This window comes from Triturus cristatus, chromosome 12 (genome assembly GCF_964204655.1).
Source record: "Triturus cristatus chromosome 12, aTriCri1.1, whole genome shotgun sequence".
Classification (NCBI taxonomy): Eukaryota; Metazoa; Chordata; class Amphibia; order Caudata; family Salamandridae; genus Triturus; species Triturus cristatus.
In genome coordinates, this window is record NC_140595.1 from 646,135,482 (window position 1) to 646,155,594 (window position 20,113).

Here is a 20,113-nt window from a genome sequence, read left to right on the forward strand (position 1 = left end):
GGTACTGGGTTCGAGTCTCTGGAACGACGCTCAACATCGTGTGATTCTGGGCAAATCACTTAATGTACCAGTCCCTAACAAAAAAAATGAATGTGTCTTTCTTTAACGAAACTGGTGCTCATGTATAGCGCTCTAATACCCGATGTCTTGGGTCTAGTTTGCGCTATATAAAACTATATATATATATATTTCTATGTCTATATGTATTATCTATAAATATATATACATATATATCTATCTATCTATCTATCTATCTATCTATATATATATATATATATATATATATATTTTACTGATCTGCAATTGTGAATTATTTGGGAAGGGATCCTGAAGTCAGCTCCTCAGACCTAGGAGGGAAGCATGTAGGCGCAGTGCTTTTGCAATTCTTTCTTCTTTTTAGTTACGGTTTGCACATTGTCCCTATAAAATGTGCATGGGGAGCAGGTACAGTTTATACAAACCCAGCTATAAATTGTGGGATGTTCTTTGAAGTCCCAGTTTTCACTGTTTAAAGGCCCTACAACTTGCATAGGGTGTACCCTGTCTGCTTCTAAACTTGCTAATAGTTCACATCTGCTCCTCCAATATGCACCTTGATGGGCACTCGAGTTGTCATAACTGAGAGAGAGAAGAGAGTCCTCTAGTCTCTGGCACTTTGGATGTCTTTTCACATGGTTCATAGCCTCCTGTGCTAATGCTTTTAGCCATTCAAGCTTTGGTGCTTAGAGAGCCTGTGGCCCATCTTAGATCCATGTTCCATAGGCCATTACCTGCATTCTCATTGCTTTTGCCTCCTCCTGCTTCTTGGCCTCAACACCAAGAGACTAACTATCTCAGTCCTGAGTATTACTCTCCACAAAGGTATGTATAATAATTCTAATTAAAATTTTAATAGCTACACTACAACCAATATTAATATTGGTCATTCTCGTCCTTATCAGCATCCTACTAATCCTAATATTCATTTGTAGCTCTTAGATTCAAGCCTCATGATCTCAAGTACTTCTCCAAAACCCTCATTGGATCCTCATACTGGCCTTGTATAAGGTTTAATCAGAAGCACAAATGGAGGTGGGAAACTAAAAAAGAACCCCCCCTCCCTCCTCAAACAAACATCAGAGGATGCTGGCCAGCACAGTAAATCACCTCTGGTGCACATCAGTTATCTCATGGGATTGTGACTTGGGCATCAGTTTCGAAGGAGATGGCTGTGATTGTCTCCAGCAAGTTTCCAACATTGGATGTTTTAGGGTGCTAATTATGGATATCAATTCACCAAAATGTCATGGGCAGCAGAAGTGAAATAAGACATACTTTTAGACCTTTGAAACCATCATCGGGTTGATTCATTATCCAAATATTAGCCCCTCAAGACCTATTGTTTTCCTACTAAGAGGCTAATCTAAGGGTAAAAAGTGGGAATTACAGAAAGTAATCAATGTTCCCAGAGTCCTGTTTACTTTTTGTTTATGCACCTAGGTTCACAGTCCCTGAGGGTAAGGGGTAGTAGCAGAGATCTCAAATTTCCCAGGTTCAGATGGTCGTAGCTCTTCCAGTCCAGATTTTGTCTTTGCATTCTGACACTTGTAGTTCTGATTTTATGATGGATGAAGAAGACTGTACTGCCCAGAACACAAAGCAAAGCTTCTCATGCAGGGATACTAGAGAATTCTCCGGTAGGGACAGTCTTAGGGGTACCAATTTCCAATCAAGGGTAGCAGCTGCCTCTGGCGACCTCTAATTGAGGCCTTTGTGTTAGTCACCTATAAATATTTCTGTTTACCCGCTCTTCTTCTATTGCTGCAGCTGAGTGGTTATTATCAGTGTATATGGCAATAGCAAGGCAAAACCCACAAAGAAGTCATGAAATTAATTAAGTGTGACTGGCTGCTCAGTAACAAGATATAATCAAAGGGGGGGAAAAGAGGTGAGATACAAAGGGAATTCGACCTCCTGTCATGCGTAAATAGACAAAAAGAGTCAACTTGTTTGAATATGACCGTCCTATCTTTGTAATCCTTGATGTTTCAGGGAAAATAATTAGTTTTCTTAATATAACCCTCACCTACCAAAGTGACCCATGGTGGCATGCTTCATCATTGGGTTCTTCCCGCCCCGGGACGAGGCGTGCTATTACCGACGAAGATGTGGGAGCCCCCTGTTGGGTGTAAGACTATGAAAGAAGGAGTGGGAGGGTTAAGAAAAATAGAAACGTTAAAAAGTACCTGGATATCTAGAGCAAACAATTTATTAAATCTTCTAGCTGGTACTAGTAAAAAAGGAGGGTGGACGACTCACACTATAATGGGTGCCTGTCTCCCGGTCAACATGTTTCAAGCCTTCCCATAAGGCTTTTAATCAGGACCAACGGATATGATCCTGTATACCACTCCTATTATTCCTAGATGGTCTCTACATGCGTTATAGTTGTAAAACTGTTATGAATAAGAAATACTGATTCATGCACTTAGGATACCTACTTGTTATGTATTCTCTTACTAGAGACCTACTTGGTGCAAACTTTCTGTTAATAAATATTAGTTCTCTAATAATGGCCCCATGAGCTCTGTCCGGAAAGGAAGAGGCACTTGTAGTCACACAATCGTCAAAGCGGTTTCTTTGCTCGGCATAGTCTGCCTTACCCGTGGCTCCGAAGATGGGTTTCCTTGTTTTCCCTGAAACATCAAGGATTATAATGACAGGATGGTCATATTCAAACAAGTGGACTCTTTTGGTTTATATTTGCTCAGTAACAAGCCCACTTATTTGCCATCTTTCAGATAAAAATATAGCAGTATTCTCTTGCTTTCTTCTTTTTTAGGAGTTTTGAATTGTTGGGGGTTTTCTTTACCTATGTTCTTTTTTTAATTGGTGGTTCGTGCACACAATGAGCAAGAATTCTCTTTATTGAATGTACATTGCATATATCCTTTGTTTTTTGGGTAAGGGTTGAATTCTTATTTGTGGTTTATATTCAGTGGAGAAACTTTACTACTGACACCCTTTGAGTCCAATTTTTCACATTCGGAAAACATTTGTCATTACCACATTGAACTATACTCATGTTGTCAACCCTGATGGGCGATTGAATTTGTCCTGCTAGACTTCTTGCCTATTATTTGCAGATTACTCACAGATGTGAGCAAGATGAGCCCCAGACATATGCTGCTTGGGTGTGAATGTGTGACCTGAAGTTTGCAGATATTCAACCTGCATCCCTATCTCAGCCTTCCTCCCCTGGCTGTTCTACAGGGATTGGAGTTTTTTGACCTGCAGGACCTTACAGTAGGTACATTAACAACCTTAGCTCCTGTGATTAGATCATGCAGTCTACATGTTTATATATACACATACATGCAGTCCGATATTTGTCCTAAGGATTACCTATTGGCATTGACGATCTACTCCCCCTTATCTAACTTGTTGGCTCTGGAAGATGTAACTTGTAAAGAAGGCGCATTAACATGTTAATCTGACATGATGTTATTGTATTACTTGGACTCTTAGTGACTGACACTGGGCAAACTGAATATCTAATTCGGATTCAATCCAGACTCAAATGCAAAAGGTCAGGTGTGGCCGTCCGAGCCATTCAAACACATCCACTAACCATATAGGTGTTCCCGTATCCATCACCCCAAAACAAATTAGTGTTTAGGAATTAGAAAACTTTACCAGGACTCGATGGGTGTGATCCCTGAAAATAATGTGCTAACATCATGGGAACTGTTTCATTTTTAACCAGCACTCCGAAGGAAATGGAGGGTGCCATAGCAGTGTGTTGGAAAACTACTGCAGTAATTATAGTCAATAATCCAGAAGACCACATCAGACAGAACATTTTCTAGCATATAGTTGGATATCACCATGCTCCCACTGACACTTTTCATCAAAAACACTACATACAAACACCCTTTAATATAATCTGTGGAAACAACACTACAACAGGGCACACATATTTTCTCTGGTGCTGTATCCTGAACTATGAATTTTGCAGGTTTGAATAGTAACCAAAAATGTTTTCTTGTTGCAAGCTGCAAAACTCGAATTGTTGGTCTACACAGATTTACCAAGAATTTACTGATAATATTTGTGAAATAAAAGGCCTTTGGGTTTGTTATCTCAATTCGGGCAGGCAGGAGTTTTTCCCGGAATCAGGACTAGGGAACCAAAGCAACCCAGGCAACAATGCTCAAACCAGACCCGCTGCTTTCCTTTCCTTTCTGTATCTCTCGCAATCAATCGACTCTCTCTCTCCTTTTCTCCACTATCTCTTTTGATTCATCTCCATCCCTTTCAAGACTGCCCACCCCACACACACATTTGTGCCTACTGCAATTACCCTTGCAGAGCTTTGGAAGTGGCCCTAGACTTTAAGAACCTGCCTCCAATGGCTTCAGCACACCAGGGAAATGCCTGATGGAAAAAAAGTCCTGTCCAAACCGTATGATGCCATGAGCGGGTCGCAGACAAGGGAACTAGGGGTCTTGTGGTTCTGATGTACTACTAGCACAAGAAAAATCAGGCCTCGCCCAGGGTGGCTGGAAGAGTTTTAAGGGGACAAATATGAGTTTTAGGACACAAAAGATAGGAACATATCAATGTAACTTATTGGTGTTTATGTCTCTTAACTTACCACAATACGATGACAAATAAGAGACTAGAAAGTCAGTAATTTATGGGTTAAGAATTAAAATGTCTTTGAGGTAAATCAATATTGAGAAAATACTTAAAATTTCCATAAGTTAAGAGTATTTTTCAAAAACCTTTAGGGAAAACTGTTGGACTAAGACATCTTTTAAAAGGCACTCCGACAAGTGTGAAAGTTGACGGGCCTCGCAAGTTAGGAAGACCAATGGCTAAATGCCAAACCCAACGTAAACCTGATTTGTGAGCTCCACGTGAGAGGATTGTAGACCACAGCAAAGCATTAGTTTTTTTTTTTCTTATGCAGCAAGATGTTATGATTACAAGAAGTCTTATCTCTAACACACAAAGTTTTCTCTTGGTTGGGGGTTGGAAACGGGCACCAAGCCTACCTCCTGTGTGCGTCTTCTTTAGCAAGAATAATCACGGACAGAAAGGAACAGTCCTGCAGGCACAAATCATGCCATATATACAGAAAATGCATACACAAAAACGATGCCTTAGAGAAATTATGTTTGTAATCTTTTCTTCACAGTTCTCAATGTTTAATTTCAGGTCTAAACCTTGAGTGTCAATTAGATTCCCATGGATTAATATTTCTCTAAACGTAAGAAGCTAGCCTGGCCAAAAGGTGCCCAATGTCAAATCTAGCAAATGCAGTGTATTTATTGTATGAGGATAACAATATTAATTTAGATTCAACTGAAACTAATTTATAAAGAACAGCATGTAAGAGTAGTAAACTATTGTGCAAGACTTTTATAAAACACAGGTTTTAAAAAAAATCAAAAATACCTTGATATTTTATTCATGCATATCCAATATCACCAAAAATTCCCTGTTTTCAAAAACATGATCATTCTAGTCACCACCTAGATGTTTCGCTTGCGATGCACTATATGCTTTAAAACATCATGACAAACAGTTATAAACACCTTCCTAAAAAGTACAAATTTAAGGCCTATACTTACGCATATATTTTTTCTAAAATTTACCAGATCCAAGCAGGTATCTGGCAGAACAACATACCTGACTTTTGAAAAAACACACATTTCAAGGGAACAAATTCAGTTATTTGAGCAGTGAGAAATGTCATGTATAAACGGACAGAATTAATTTTCTAGGGAAGATATGGTCAAATCAATCTTTCTGTGAATGGATACTGTTAAAACACAAGGCTAGACCTATATTTACCTAGCTCAAGGGGCAGAGTCTCAAATTCCTTATCTTCTACCTCAGTGCTTTATTTATTCAGCCTGTGATTGAAAAACAAATATTGAATCATCACAGGATAAATAAAGCTGTGACAATGCATTATCTATCACAGGTGAAATAAATAGAGCACTGTAAGAGGGCACTCTTAGGGAACGTGATCGCTCCATGCTTAAATCCACCTCAGTTCCTCCTCATCTTCTGTCACAGGATCTGTGGACTCTTGGTCGCATTGAGACATCTTCTGGCGGCCATGTAGGGTGCAGTCACTGTGTGTAAATTGAGTACTCGGATCATGGAAACTAACGTGTATTTTCTCTTTTCCATCCCACAGCTGTACAGAATGAGCGGGACAGGATCAGCATCCGAAGGAACAGCTATGAGGACAATGGCTCACTATCCATCAGTGTTTTGGCCCAGGCTGAGGCCATGGCGCATCAGGTAGAAGGCTTTGTCCATTGCTTTACGACCTGTTCTAAAAGAAAGGCCCAGTGTGGCCAAGCGTAGATGTATTTGAAAAGCCTTACAACGTGTGTCCAGCTCAAAGGCTCTCTTTGGCTTTCAAATGGGATATTTCTCAGCCAACCAGTATAGAGGAAACATTTTTTCCCTTTACCTATTTCCTGCATTGCTACCAGTCACCAAAAGAATGCATTATAAAATATTCCTTTGTCTGATGTCTGTGTGGTTTTAAACCTATTTTGATGTCATTCACAAGATGGTCCCTTTAAACTACCATATGATATGAAGCAGTAGGAAGATACTCGCCAACATGTCATGACAAACAGGCCATCGAATATTTCACTCTTCAGAATTACTGAGCAGCATGCATGACATTACGGGAAATTACAGGACTTAATATTTTACCCACTTTACATTATCCAATTATTCATGCCCAACAACATAGCAGCAAGTGACACACCAGGCCATATGATCTAGATTTAAAGATTAGGAACAACATATCAGTGGTGTAGACATTCTGGTAAATACGTACCTATCAAAATTGCTGTTTTAAAATCGATGAATAACAAAACACAGGGTGTAAGTACATCTTGTGTGAGATATTGTAAATTATTAGTTTTTTGTAAAAAAAAAATTGCGGTGGACTAAAGGGTCGTCTCTCGATAGACGAGCATGGCAATATGCGTCTCCTTAAATGTTCTTCAAAGGGAGTAAATTAACCCATTGTGTAACATTTTGTAGGCTATGGTACTACCTCACAAGACATATATATATACATGTACAGGAAGCAGTACTACAGGAGTATTCCTTTGCTTACTCCTACATGCCTTTGTGAATCTTCCAACTCATTAGTGAAAGTGCAAAGAGGAACATTTCTCTCTTTTTGTACTATTGAGATATGAATGTTGCCTAAATATTCCCATTTCATATGTTCACAATGGCTTGTAAAGGTACGTAAAAAGCACTACAGATGTACTACTTTGTGTATTCCAATGCCTTTATGGAGTGCCCCCATGAGTCTACAAGGAAGTGATATTTAGTAATATATTTTTCATTGATAGTTCTCAATTTACCTATATTGCAGGAACTATTTTGAATTGATGATCACCGTCATGATTTAAGAATTATTAAGCACAAACAATGACCCCAAGAGGTGTATTGCTAGCTTAGGAGCACAAAAGTAAAACCAACACCCAGGAGAAGGCAAGAAGTGGAAAGTAAACTTCAAGGGAAAACAACTGAAGCTTAAAGCACTCTCCAGACAGACATGTTTTCAGCAACTTCTTACATTTGAAAGGATGAACTTCCTTCTTAATCTGCAAGGGAAGTTGATTCCAGTATCTTGTTGTTGGAACTGTAAACGCCTTGTCGCCTGAATTAGCTTTTCGTGTTTTAGGCATTTTTAAAAAGCAGCACAGGAGCAGGAATGTATTTTCAAGTCTTTCTAATAGATAATTAGGCAGTCCCAAATGAAGGGGATTACCATAGTCCAGATGAGACATCATTTCAGCCTGCACTATCCTTTCCTACAATCGGATGGCAAGAGAGGTTTTTAAAAATCCAAAACATAATGTAATGTGTTTAGTAAAATGAGGAGCTAACCAGAGTTTGATTTTTTTTTTTAAAACATCACTCTCATATTCCTCACTATATCTGATGGTGTCAGAGTTCCCCTGAATTGTCTGGCCACCAGTTATTAACCCAACTATTTAGCTGGTTGGCAAGTACTAACAGTTCAGTCTTGTCCCTGTTAAGCTGGAGTTCATTCTGTTTCATTCAACCTGCCTCCACTGTCATGCACTTTTGAAAGTTCAGGCGGTTTGATCATCCGTAGGATGTTCTAAAACATCTTCAGCTGGAGTGGGCTGGCACCATGCTCAATAAGGCACCGTAGGCCTGTGCCTGCTCTCAAACCTGGTTGATCAAGACAGCCAGGTTGGAGAGGTTTGAGTTGAGCATGTCGGTTTGGCCGTAGCAAAATAGCCGGTCAAACCAACATGCGCAATGCAAACTAAATGGCCTCTCCTCACTACTGCCAATCATTGGCAGCAGTGACTCACTGGTCCTGCCCTCGCACTCTGTTTTCTGGCAGGAAGTGTCAAAATAAAATAGTGATAAAAACATTTTATCACCATTTCATGTTTTATGCTTTCTGGGGGGGGGGGGGGGGGGGGGCAACGCTCCTCCACTCTAACGGAGGAGGGTGCTGGAAACTCCTATGCCAGCCAGTTGGAAATTGCGCTTTCTGCAGGGTCACCCTCAAACCTTTTGCCTTCCTCCTCCACATTTTGCTGAATTTGTTTTTGTTGACCATAGGTCTCTGAGCACTTTACCACTGCTAACCAGTGCTAAAGTGCACGTGCTCTCTCCTCTAAACATGGTAATATTGGCTCATACACAATTGCCATATTTAGTTTACTTTTAAGTTCCTAGTAAAGTGAACAACATATGCCCAGGGCCTGAAAATTAAATGCAGTTAGTGGGCCTGCAGCACTGATTGTCCACCCCTTTAAGTAGACCTTTAACCATGTCTCAGGCCTGCCATAAAGTAGACTGTACCTGCAGTTTAGACTGCCATTTCGACCTCGCAAAATAAACCTTTTGCCAGATCCAAACCTTCCATTTTAATACAATAAAGTCACCCTTTAAGTGCTGGACAGCCCAGGGGGCAGGGTGCAATGTAATGTAAACGCAGGACTGGCACGTTTTACCGGTCCTGGTAGTGAAAAACTCTTAAATCAGTTTTTCACTACTTCAAGGCCTCTCTCATAGGATAACCTTGAGATTAACATATTACCTTTTATGATTGTAATTTCCATATTGGGAAGAGATAACCGTTGAAGTCTAGTGTCTCTAAACTCACAATTTAAAATCCAAATTTATGGCGAAGTTGGGTTTTAAATTTAAATTTTGCAAATGGCACTTTTAGAAATGGCCATTTGGTGCCTGTAGCCTGTCTCTGGTCACATGGCTGGGTATAGTTGGCAGCTGGGCTTTGTGTATTCCTCCTAGACAGTCAGACACAATGGGAACTTAGGTGTGTCTCAATGGGCTATCTTTGGAAGGATAGGAGGGAGGAGCTGGGCACAGCCTCACATCTGTATAGGCTGTATCCTGTCCACACACAGAGGGCTGCATACCCCCTGTAGTGAGTCTGGAGCCAGAACAGGAAAAGAGGACATCTGTGCACATCAAAGTCTCTCTGAAGTCTCCCTGCTTCCAAGGCACCACTGGGTATAAGTACTGGACTTCAGACATCACCACTTATGTACACATCTGGACCCATGGATACTCTGCCAAGAAGAAGGACTGCTGTGCTATTGAAGGAATGCCACTCTGCTGGACTGCACTATGCTGGATTCCTACTTTGCTGTGCTGATCTGCTGCCATCTTGTGGAAATGTGGATTTTCCTGATCAGTTATGTCCCCTATCTTGGACCCCAACGATTCTATGTGCATGTCACAAGTACATGTATGTTCCCTCCAGTTCCAGTTTCCAAGACGCAAACATATGTGTGTCTACCGTCGACATGTTCTCTGTCAGATCCGCCATCAATGGGCTGGATATTCAATTCCTAAGTATGAAAAGCCACCGACTTTATATGGCTAAGTTACTCCATTTTTACAGTTCAGGCAAGTAGGCCCGATTCTTTCCTCAAAGCCTTTCCCTGCTCTCTGTCTCTGACAGTTTCAGCTTGAGCTCGCATCTGTATCCATGAACTTTGTCCTACTCCCTGTGCAGCTAACGGTGCCTGCCTCGGCCAGTTTTCGCCTGCCTGCCAAGAAGCTGTATTTCACCTTCGAATTATCTATTTTGCTCTTCAGCCGATGCATTCCTGTCTAGTGATTTAGGTAAACATTTCCTTTAGCTCACAAGCAAAGGACTCAGCCTTTCCGTCCTCCTGCAAGTGATTCATAGCCCTGTTGCCATGGAAAGTTTTCTGCCCCTCGCTTCTCATATAGGCACTTAGACGCTTGTACACGCACATACAGTTAGTATAGAGTAGATTCTGTCCGAGAGTCCTTCCTTGTGGATAACATAGTTCTCTAAACATAGGATGTTAGATATGATTTGGGATTAGGTTGACATGACCCCCAGACTTCTCGTCTCCACATGTAGAGCTAAATGTCAAGTCCCCTTCACCCCCTAGTTGCACGTCAATCACACGTCATGCTGCTGCGCACGCATCTATGTTAAGTATTATCGTATAGATCCACCTATGTAAGATAATCAGAGCCAATCACGTTTCTTTTTGCTCCTTATTACGCCTAGTTTCAATTACGTATCACTATGTTAATTTATCTTATCAATTGTTACGCCTTTTTGCACTTGTTTCATTGTAAATGTATGACCTATAAAAGTTACTTCTTGTCAATAAAGTATTGTACTTCACTTCCTGAACCCTCGTGGTGACGGAACCTGAAGGCCGCGACTCGAGTCGGCCATTTTGGATGGAATAAAGCCCATTTAGAAAACCTCTTATACCACGGATTCTGCCTCTTGTTATTCTGAGCTATTTTACTTTATTTTAAAGATTCCGTATGAAATTCAGTTTCGGTAAAAAGAATATTTACCACATAATGGCGCCCGAACAGGGACACTTTCTCATCTCACGCGCCGGCGGTGCGTTGCAGGCCCGGTCTCCTGCCACAGCTGGACGGACCATAAACGCGTACCAGCAGGATTTCCTGTAAGCTCCCTCCGGTCAAGCGGGGGCGACTGAGGCTGCGATCAACCCAGACGAGGCGGTGAGAAGTGCGAAGTATCCCGACCAGAGCCTAGCTGAGAGAGCAAGATCCGAGGTATACAGAGGCCCACCAGGTTTCTCGAAATCCCGATGTCCAGAGGGTCCGCTGTCCGCAGTCATCGAGTCCTGTCCATTCTCTGAGGCCTTCCGTTTCAAGGAGCTACTCGGTGAGTACCATCGCCGAGGAGGCGTGTTGACGCGCACATAGGTTGTGCCGGTCAAGACGGATTTGGGTACACAAATCCGGTCTGCACTGTTTAGCAGTGTATATGTACTGTTTAGCAGTATATCAAGTATTCCGAAGTATTCAGTTATTGTCAAGAATTCAGCGTGGTGATTAGTTAGGCAGACTGTCATCATTGTCGGTTATTGTTAAAATGTTTAATGTTCAATGTTTAAAGTGTTCAAATGTCTTGCATATTGTGGTATGAATGATTGTTCTTTGTTCACTGTTCATTATTGTGTTTTCCGTATTAAGTGAATTCAAGAGTAAGTATCAGATCAGTTGTCAATATGCCGCTCTTCTCGAAGTTAAGACAGGTTACTACCAGAAAAGGGGTGCTTGAAGAAGCAGTTCCTATTCCTCCTAGGGACACTCCAGGGCATTTTATGTACCACAAGCATGGCTTAGATGCCATATTGTTTCTTGATCTATGGGTAGATTATACCAAGGGATTACCGGAAAGTCAAAGGTGGCCCGCAGCGGGAACCTGGGATGCAGAGTGCATCATGAAAGTGGAGGAAGAGTTATGGAAAAGAAAGGTCAGACAGTCACAGAAAGACGCTGTTGAGTTATGGCGTAAAGAATCTCATAGACGTACAGAAAAAGCACGTAGACAAGAAGAGAGGAGTAAAGAAAGTTCAAATAAAGTTCAAGAAAATCTATTAATTGAGGAAGGTATCCGAGTGAAGTCAGAACAAGTAAATAGACAAAGAAATGCTCTTATGAATGGTATGTATCCCCTTCTAGCCGAAGGATTACCTACGGCTGTTCCAGGAATGCCAAAAGACTTGCCACCCCCGTTATTTCCAATTAAGGTACATCAAAAAGGGCATCCCAGAACCGCAGAAGATGTTTTTCTTTCCTCATATCTAGACGACACAGCTCCCGAGTATGCTAACGCCACACCACATAGACCGTCTGGCGGAGGGGTTCAACGTCAGGATCAGGTATCCGACCCCGTGCAACAGCAAGTCCCGATACAAGCTTCGGCAAGCACATCTGTCCCCGCAGTCGATTCTACAGTGGTATCGACACCCATAGTTGCTGTGTCACGTTCAACGAACCCATTCACACCCGACGCCCCAGATGGGGCCACGGGAGGTGCTAGCAATACCTTTACACCACCCAGAATAAATAAACTTGTCTTTCAAGAATCAGCGCATTCACGTACACCTAAATTCGTAAGTGAACGTACGCTTAAGGAACTCCTTGTAAATTGTAGATATGACCCGGTGGTTGGTAAAGAGGACGAAATGGTCCTGGCATCATTACGCATCAGGCGAGCCGCAGAGTATTTAGCAAGGTTACCAGGAATGACTACGCATCTAGATAACATATACCATTTTGTTCAAACAGGACGAGATCCAGGATGTATTAACAGAGCTATGGAATTCCAGAAAGTAGAGATACAGGGGGAACTGTTACGTTTCCTCATAAACTGTGTGATCAGAAATCAAGACCGTCCGGGGGTAGACCCGAATGCAATGCTTATTCTTACAAGATGGAGCCAGAATATATCAGAAGGGAGACACGATAAGCAAAATTGTATAATAGCCATGTGCCGAAAAATCCGTAGAGAAATAGAGCGTATTCATGAAGAAAGATTGGGAACAGACGAGTTCGAGCAAGATGAAGTGTCCGAATCAGGGAATTCCGCAAGACAGTCAGAGACCATAGCCTATGTAGGCAGAGGAAGATCCTGTGAAAATACTAGATGTTTTTCTGATCCCATACACTCTGTATGCCCAAATAATAGCAGAACGTATCCGACGCCTGTAATAAATCTGAAGTCTCCTGAACATTTGTTTCAAGCCGCAGATAAAATACTACGAGAACGAAGGGGTTACCACCTCCTCGATTCCATGGATGAGCAAGAATTAGCCAGATCAGCTGTTCACTGGATTGACAGTCCTGAAAAATACGGTGATGAGACCGTAGCACACACGTTTTTTAATCTCAGTGCAGATGAACAACGTTTAGCTGGAATCTATATGATTCAGCAACTCCTTATATTATATAAGAGCCAACATGCTGACCCTGGTCCTTTACCTGATATATTAACGGAACTACTCACGAACAGATGGAGAGGTTCTAGTAACAAGCTAATTAAAGAGATATTAGTGTCACGTAAACAGTATGTCCTTTTTGTAAATCCGGATTCTCTCTCGCTGCCCCACAGAGAAAGAACGCCGTACTATATGGATAGACAAAATCCTTTACGAGAAGTGCACCCAATAAAAGGCGAAGACAATGAGTTTCACCGTGTATTTGTTTACACACCCATATCAAAAATGGAATTATTAGAAATGAAGAAAGTAGTACCTAGTCATGACAAAGACCCAGCGGGTTTCCACCGAGAAATTAAAGACATGTTACTAATGGGAGAGTACACCTTTCCTGATATTATGACGATATTAAAGGTGCTTTTGCCTGCTGGCATCTATGAAAAACTGAAAGAAAAAGAGTGGGAAGTGGGAGACCAAAAGATAGACTGGACAGCATTAGCAGAGGAAGAAAGGGCCCGAACTGCAGGTTCAGGGCTCGGGGATAAAGTTAAACTGTTACCAGGTTTACTAGTACAGGTACTGCCACGTCTATTAACTACAAAAAAGGAAGATTGGGGTGCAATCACAGCCTGCAAACAAAAGCAAGATGAAGACACAAGCGATTATTATGCTCGATTTGAAAAATGTTTTGGTATAAACAGTGGTATAAAAGCAAGTAGTGACTCATATCCACATTTATTTGTAACAAAATTAGTGGAAAATGCATTGCCTCCAGTGAAGAATAGAATATTGAAATTCGAGAGTACCTGGCAAAGTAACACTCCGTCACAAATGCTACAAATGTTACAGTATCATCACAATAGAATTAGGGATGAACAAGAACACGAGCATAGACGCATGAAGGATACAAAAATGAAAATGCTAGTTTCTCAGACAGTACCAGCAGAGGGTCACAAAAAGGGTGTGACACATTCTGGTGATTCTGCAGCTCCTGTAAAAGGAACCTGCAATTACTGTAAGCAACTAGGCCATTATGTACACGATTGTCCAGTCCTGAAACGTAATATAGCTACAGGTATTGCAAAAGAGAGACCACGATTAGTTAGACAAGATCAGAATGAACAAGGAGCTATGCAGCATGGACAGTCCATGCCAGTTCAGCAACAGTCCATGCCAGTTCAGCAACAGTCCATGCCAGCCTCACAGCAGCCCATACAGTTTGTGCCAGCTGCACCACCGTTGCCTGCTACTGCCACACAAACCACAACACGACAAATGTATCAGACTGCACAATATGAATATCCTGAGTATCAGCGTTACGCATGAACAAGCCTAGAGAGGGAAGTTGACTTACCGCTCATCGAGATTCCTGTAGATCAAGAAGGACCGTATGTACATAGTGAATTGTTAGGTCAAGATAGAAAATTCTTACTCGATACAGGGGCAAGTCGAACAACTATAAAACGTAGTGAAGTTCCAGGGGCACCCCTCTCAGGCTCTCAAAATGTTTCCCTTGGTTTTTCAGGAAAACCTATTGTTAATGAAGTATCACAGCCTCTCCCACTTACGATAGGACCTTTGACACGAACTACAGATTTATTGCTTACTAAATCATGCCCAGAAAATCTGTTAGGAATTAAAACTCTGAAAGCACTAGGAGCCATAATATGTTGTTCTCCGGAAGGAGTAAGGTTGTTTCTACGTGATTTTAAAGGTCACTATGTGTCTAGGGACATGGATCCCCGACTACAGACTTTACCAGTACATCTATGGGCACAAGGCCCTACGGATGTTGGCTGCATGAACATTACACCATACCGAGTCACATTGAAAGCAGGAGTGGTACTACCACGAATGCGACAATACAAGTTACCACATGATGCTGTAGTGGCTTTGCTGAAAATCATTGATGAGCTAATTGCCCAGGGAGTAGTTGTAGAAACAGACTCCAATGTATGTAATTCACCGATAATTCCGATTCTTAAACGAACTGATCCTACTGCCCCACCAGTATACCGATTGGTTATTGATTTGCGTGAACTAAACAAGTGCATTGTACCACAATTTCCTGTGGTCCCTGATATATCATCATTATTGACAGCAATTGATTCCGAAGCAACATTCTTTACTGTAATTGATCTCAAGAATGCCTTTTTCAGCGTCCCAATAGATCCGGAAAGCCAATATTTGTTCGGATTCAGTTTAAATGGGCGCAGCTTTAAATTCTCACGCGCTCCCCAAGGATTCACAGAAAGCCCCAGCATCTACAGCCAAGCACTGAAACGAGAACTTGACAGTATCCACATGCCAGTCAATACTGCACTGCTTCAATATGTCGATGATCTGCTGATCACCGCGAGAAGCGAACCTGAATGTGAAAAGGCTTCTCTGACAGTTTTACATTTTCTAGCCGACAAGGGGCACAAGGTGTCTCCTTCTAAGCTGCAATTCTGTGTCCAGCGAGTTATTTATCTTGGTCACTCGCTGTCCAAGGAGGGAAGTCAGCTTACACCAGATCGCATCCAGTTAATTGCTAACATGTCAATACCCCAGACACAAAAGGAAGTGCGGGCTTTTATAGGCCTCACTTCATATTGTAGGCAGTGGATCCCTCAGTACGCATTTCTAGCAAAACCACTCATTCAGCTAACCACACAGGAGGCAGCCACATCGACTGTTCTCCCTTGGACTCAGGAACATACACAAGCTTTTGAAAGCCTAAAGGAAGCTTTATGTCAAGCACCTGTTTTAGCAACACCATGTTATAGCAAACATTTTACACTTTTTGTTACAGAACGTGAAGGTACTGCCTTGTCAGTACTCACTCAGGATCAAGCAGGATCACGCAAGCCATGTGCTTATTTTTCCAGTACATTAGATCCCGTAGCTCAGGCTTTGCCTGCATGCCTGAAATCAGTGGCGGCGACAGCTTTAGCAATCAGACAAAGCGATGCCATAGTATTAGGACATCCATTGACAGTACAAGTACCACATGCAGTAGAGGTTCTTGTGAACCGAACACAAACACAACACTTGACCATAGCAAGACTTACCGGTTATGAACTGACATTGTTTCAACCACACATAGAGATCCGACGGTGTAATACATTGAATCCTGCTACACTATTACCTGTAATTGGAACAGACCCACTAGCTCATGATTGTGTTGAAATCATTGAAATAAAGACGAAACCTAGACAAGACTTGACAGACGTTCCGTTGTTAGATCCAGACCTGACGTTGTATGTAGACGGATCGTGCATGAGAACAAGTACAGGAGATTTAGTGGCCGCGTATGCAGTCACAACAGACACTGAAGTTATTGAGACAAATTGTATAGATACGTTGTCAGCCCAAGCAGCAGAACTTATTGCTCTAACACAAGCCTGTATTCAAGCCACAAATAAGAAAGTTAATGTATACACTGACTCACGTTATGCATTCGGAGTTGTACACGACTTCGGCGTACTGTGGCGAGAGAGAGGTTATTTAACCTCCCATGGTGCCCACATTCAGCACGGACCCCTCATTCATGCCTTGTTAGACGCAATACATCTACCCACTGCTATATCGATTATGAAATGTAAAGCACACACGAAGGTTACTGATATCATTTCTCAAGGCAATGATTTAGCTGACAGAACAGCTAAACAGACTGCTCAGAATCGCACATTAGACATGACAAAACCAATAGTTCAGACACCAACACAGTGTATGACAATTAAGGATCCCGCACTTGACGTAATTGACATACAGACACATGCTACTGCAGAAGAATTAAAGAAATGGACTGAACTAGGAGGGATCCAGACAGATCAGGGATGGATGACGAAGGAGAAATCTGTATGGTTTCTTCCTGACTCTATGGTCCAAGCCATTATAGCTACAATTCACAGCCCGGCGCATCTAGGAGAAAAAGCTATGCTAGATAGCATTCAACACATTTGGTTCAATAAACATTTACGAGCAGCAGCTAAACAAAAGGTCCGTACCTGTATGATATGTTGTCAGTTCAATCCGGGAAAAAGTGTTCCCGTAGAACAGGGTGGATTCCAGACTCCTGATCATCCTTTTGAAGTGCTCCAAATGGATTATATCCAGATGGAACGATGTCGAGGATTCAAATATGTTCTTGTAGTTGTCTGCGCTCTCTCCCGATGGACTGAGGCGTACCCAGTATCAGATTACACGGCCCCGACTACTGCCAAACAGTTAGTTCGAGAATTCTTCCCACGGTACGGGCTACCACGTGTTGTATATTCAGATAACGGCCAGCCTTTCTCATCCGAATTAATGAAACATGTCTCACTTTTGTTGGGATATCAGTGGAAATTCCACTGTGTCCGACACCCCGAGGCAGCAGGTCTCGTGGAACGACATAATCAAATTTTGAAAATCAGATTGTCTAAAATATGTAAGGAGAAAGGTGTTGACTGGATAGTAGCCTTACCAGTTGCACTATTTTACATAAGAATGGTAGCACACTCTCGAACAGGGCTATCCCCGTATGAGGTGATCTTCGGAAGGCCACCAAATATGTGGGGGACGCCTGTACCACGTAAAATAACTGATGTTAATTGTAATATGCTGACAGATTACCTGGCTTCCTTGATGTCTGCACTACAATCTTGTCGTTCACAGGTAGCTGCAGCTTTTCCTGACAACACTGAGGTGAAACCCCATGACGTTGCTCCGGGGGATCTGGTGTTTGTGAGGAATTTCGATCGGAAAACCCAATTGGAGCCCAGGTGGAAAACACCGAAGCTAGTCCTGCTGACCACAAGAACAGCCGTGAAAGTGGAGGGCCGCAAAGGATGGATACATTCCAGCCACGTTAAAAAATTTCATGGACTATCCTCGGATATAGACACTGTGCCCTGCACTCCCTCACAGACTGATTCAAAACTTCCCTTTGTTGAAAGGAATGACTCTCAGAACTATAAATTAAAACTTAGGCCCAAACAGTCGAGCAATTTGATTGTTTAAGTCCTCTCCAAGGTGAAGCGGTTGAATTGTCTCTGACATGTATCCCTTGGACCTGAGTAGAGAAAATACCAGAGAAATGTTGAAACGACAGGCGTATTGTGGTAAATATTCTTTTTACCGAAACTGAATTTCATACGGAATCCTTAAAATAAAGTAAAATAGCTCAGAATAACAAGAGGCAGAAATCCGTGGTATAAGAGGTTTCTAAATGGGCTTTATTCCATCCAAAATGGCCGACTCGAGTCGCGGCCTTCAGGTTCCGTCACCACGAGGGTTCAGGAAGTGAAGTACAATACTTTATTGACAAGAAGTAACTTTTATAGGTCATACATTTACAATGAAACAAGTGCAAAAAGGCGTAACAATTGATAAGATAAATTAACATAGTGATACGTAATTGAAACTAGGCGTAATAAGGAGCAAAAAGAAACATGATTGGCTCTCATTATCTTACATAGGTGGATCTATACGATAATACTTAACATGGATGCGTGCGCAGCAGCATGACGTGTGATTGACGTGCAACTAGGGGGTGAAGGGGACTTGACATTTAGCTCTACATGTGGAGACGAGAAGTCTAGGGGGTCATGTCAACCTAATCCCAAATCATATCTAACATCCTATGTTTAGAGAACTATGTTATCCACAAGGAAGGACTCTCGGACAGAATCTATTCTATACTAACTGTATGTGCGTGTACAAGCGTCTAAGTGTCTATATGAGAAGCGAGGGGCAGAAAACTTTCCATGGCAACAGGGCTATGAATCACTTGCAGGAGGACGGAAAGGCTGAGTCCTTTGCTTGTGAGCTAAAGGAAATGTTTACCTAAATCACTAGACAGGAATGCATCGGCTGAAGAGCAAAATAGATAATTCGAAGGTGAAATACAGCTTCTTGGCAGGCAGGCGAAAACTGGCCGAGGCAGGCACCGTTAGCTGCACAGGGAGTAGGACAAAGTTCATGGATACAGATGCGAGCTCAAGCTGAAACTGTCAGAGACAGAGAGCAGGGAAAGGCTTTGAGGAAAGAATCGGGCCTACTTGCCTGAACTGTAAAAATGGAGTACCTTAGCCATATAAAGTCGGTGGCTTTTCATACTTAGGAATTGAATATCCAGCCCATTGATGGCGGATCTGACAGAGAACATGTCGACGGTAGACACACATATGTTTGCGTCTTGGAAACTGGAACTGGAGGGAACATACATGTACTTGTGACATGCACATAGAATCGTTGGGGTCCAAGATAGGGGACATAACTGATCAGGAAAATCCACATTTCCACATTCCCTCCTTGTCCCCTACTTGCCCTTCAAGAGATATCAATCTTCATTATTCCATCGATTTGCTCATGGAGCATCATTTCTTCTTCCTTCTTTTTCCGGCATTTTGAACGAGAACTTTGATATGGAATGCATGATGTGGCACACAGACCACAAATCGCTGGTCCACATTGCAGGCATAAACAACAACTGAAGAGCATAAGAAGGCCAATACCTAGGAAGGATAGAACTCTCCATCCCCAGGCTGATATCACACTCCAAAACCACCCGGACCACGTCCAAGTGCCTGGATTCTCGTGTATCTGGCTTACAATCTTATGAAGGCGTGTTATAGCTTTATATACAGATGGCGAATTTTCTGGTATGAATATGCAGCAGCTGGATCCGATGACCCTGCAAGCTCCGCCCCTATCGGCCAGGATGACGTCAAGGACAAGACGATTCTGGAGAACAACAATTCTCATCACTGATTGTTCCTCTGTCAGATTGCCTAGGGCGGTTATAGTCTTGTTTACTACAGCTTCAAGAGTCTTAGTGAGTCTGCGTA

The 20,113-nt window shown here is 42.1% G+C and overlaps 1 protein-coding gene across 3 annotated transcripts in view; it reads left to right on the plus strand.

Moving 5' to 3' along the window:
• Nucleotides 1–20,113, plus strand: part of LOC146776471 (hepatocyte nuclear factor 4-beta-like) — a 474,084-nt gene that overhangs the window by 224,955 nt on the left and 229,016 nt on the right. For all 3 annotated transcript variants that reach the window (XM_085637981.1, XM_085637983.1, XM_085637982.1), the window contains exon 4: nucleotides 6,194–6,300. In XM_085637981.1, coding sequence (XP_085494107.1) covers nucleotides 6,194–6,300 — 107 coding nt within the window. The remainder of the gene's footprint in view (nucleotides 1–6,193; nucleotides 6,301–20,113) is intronic.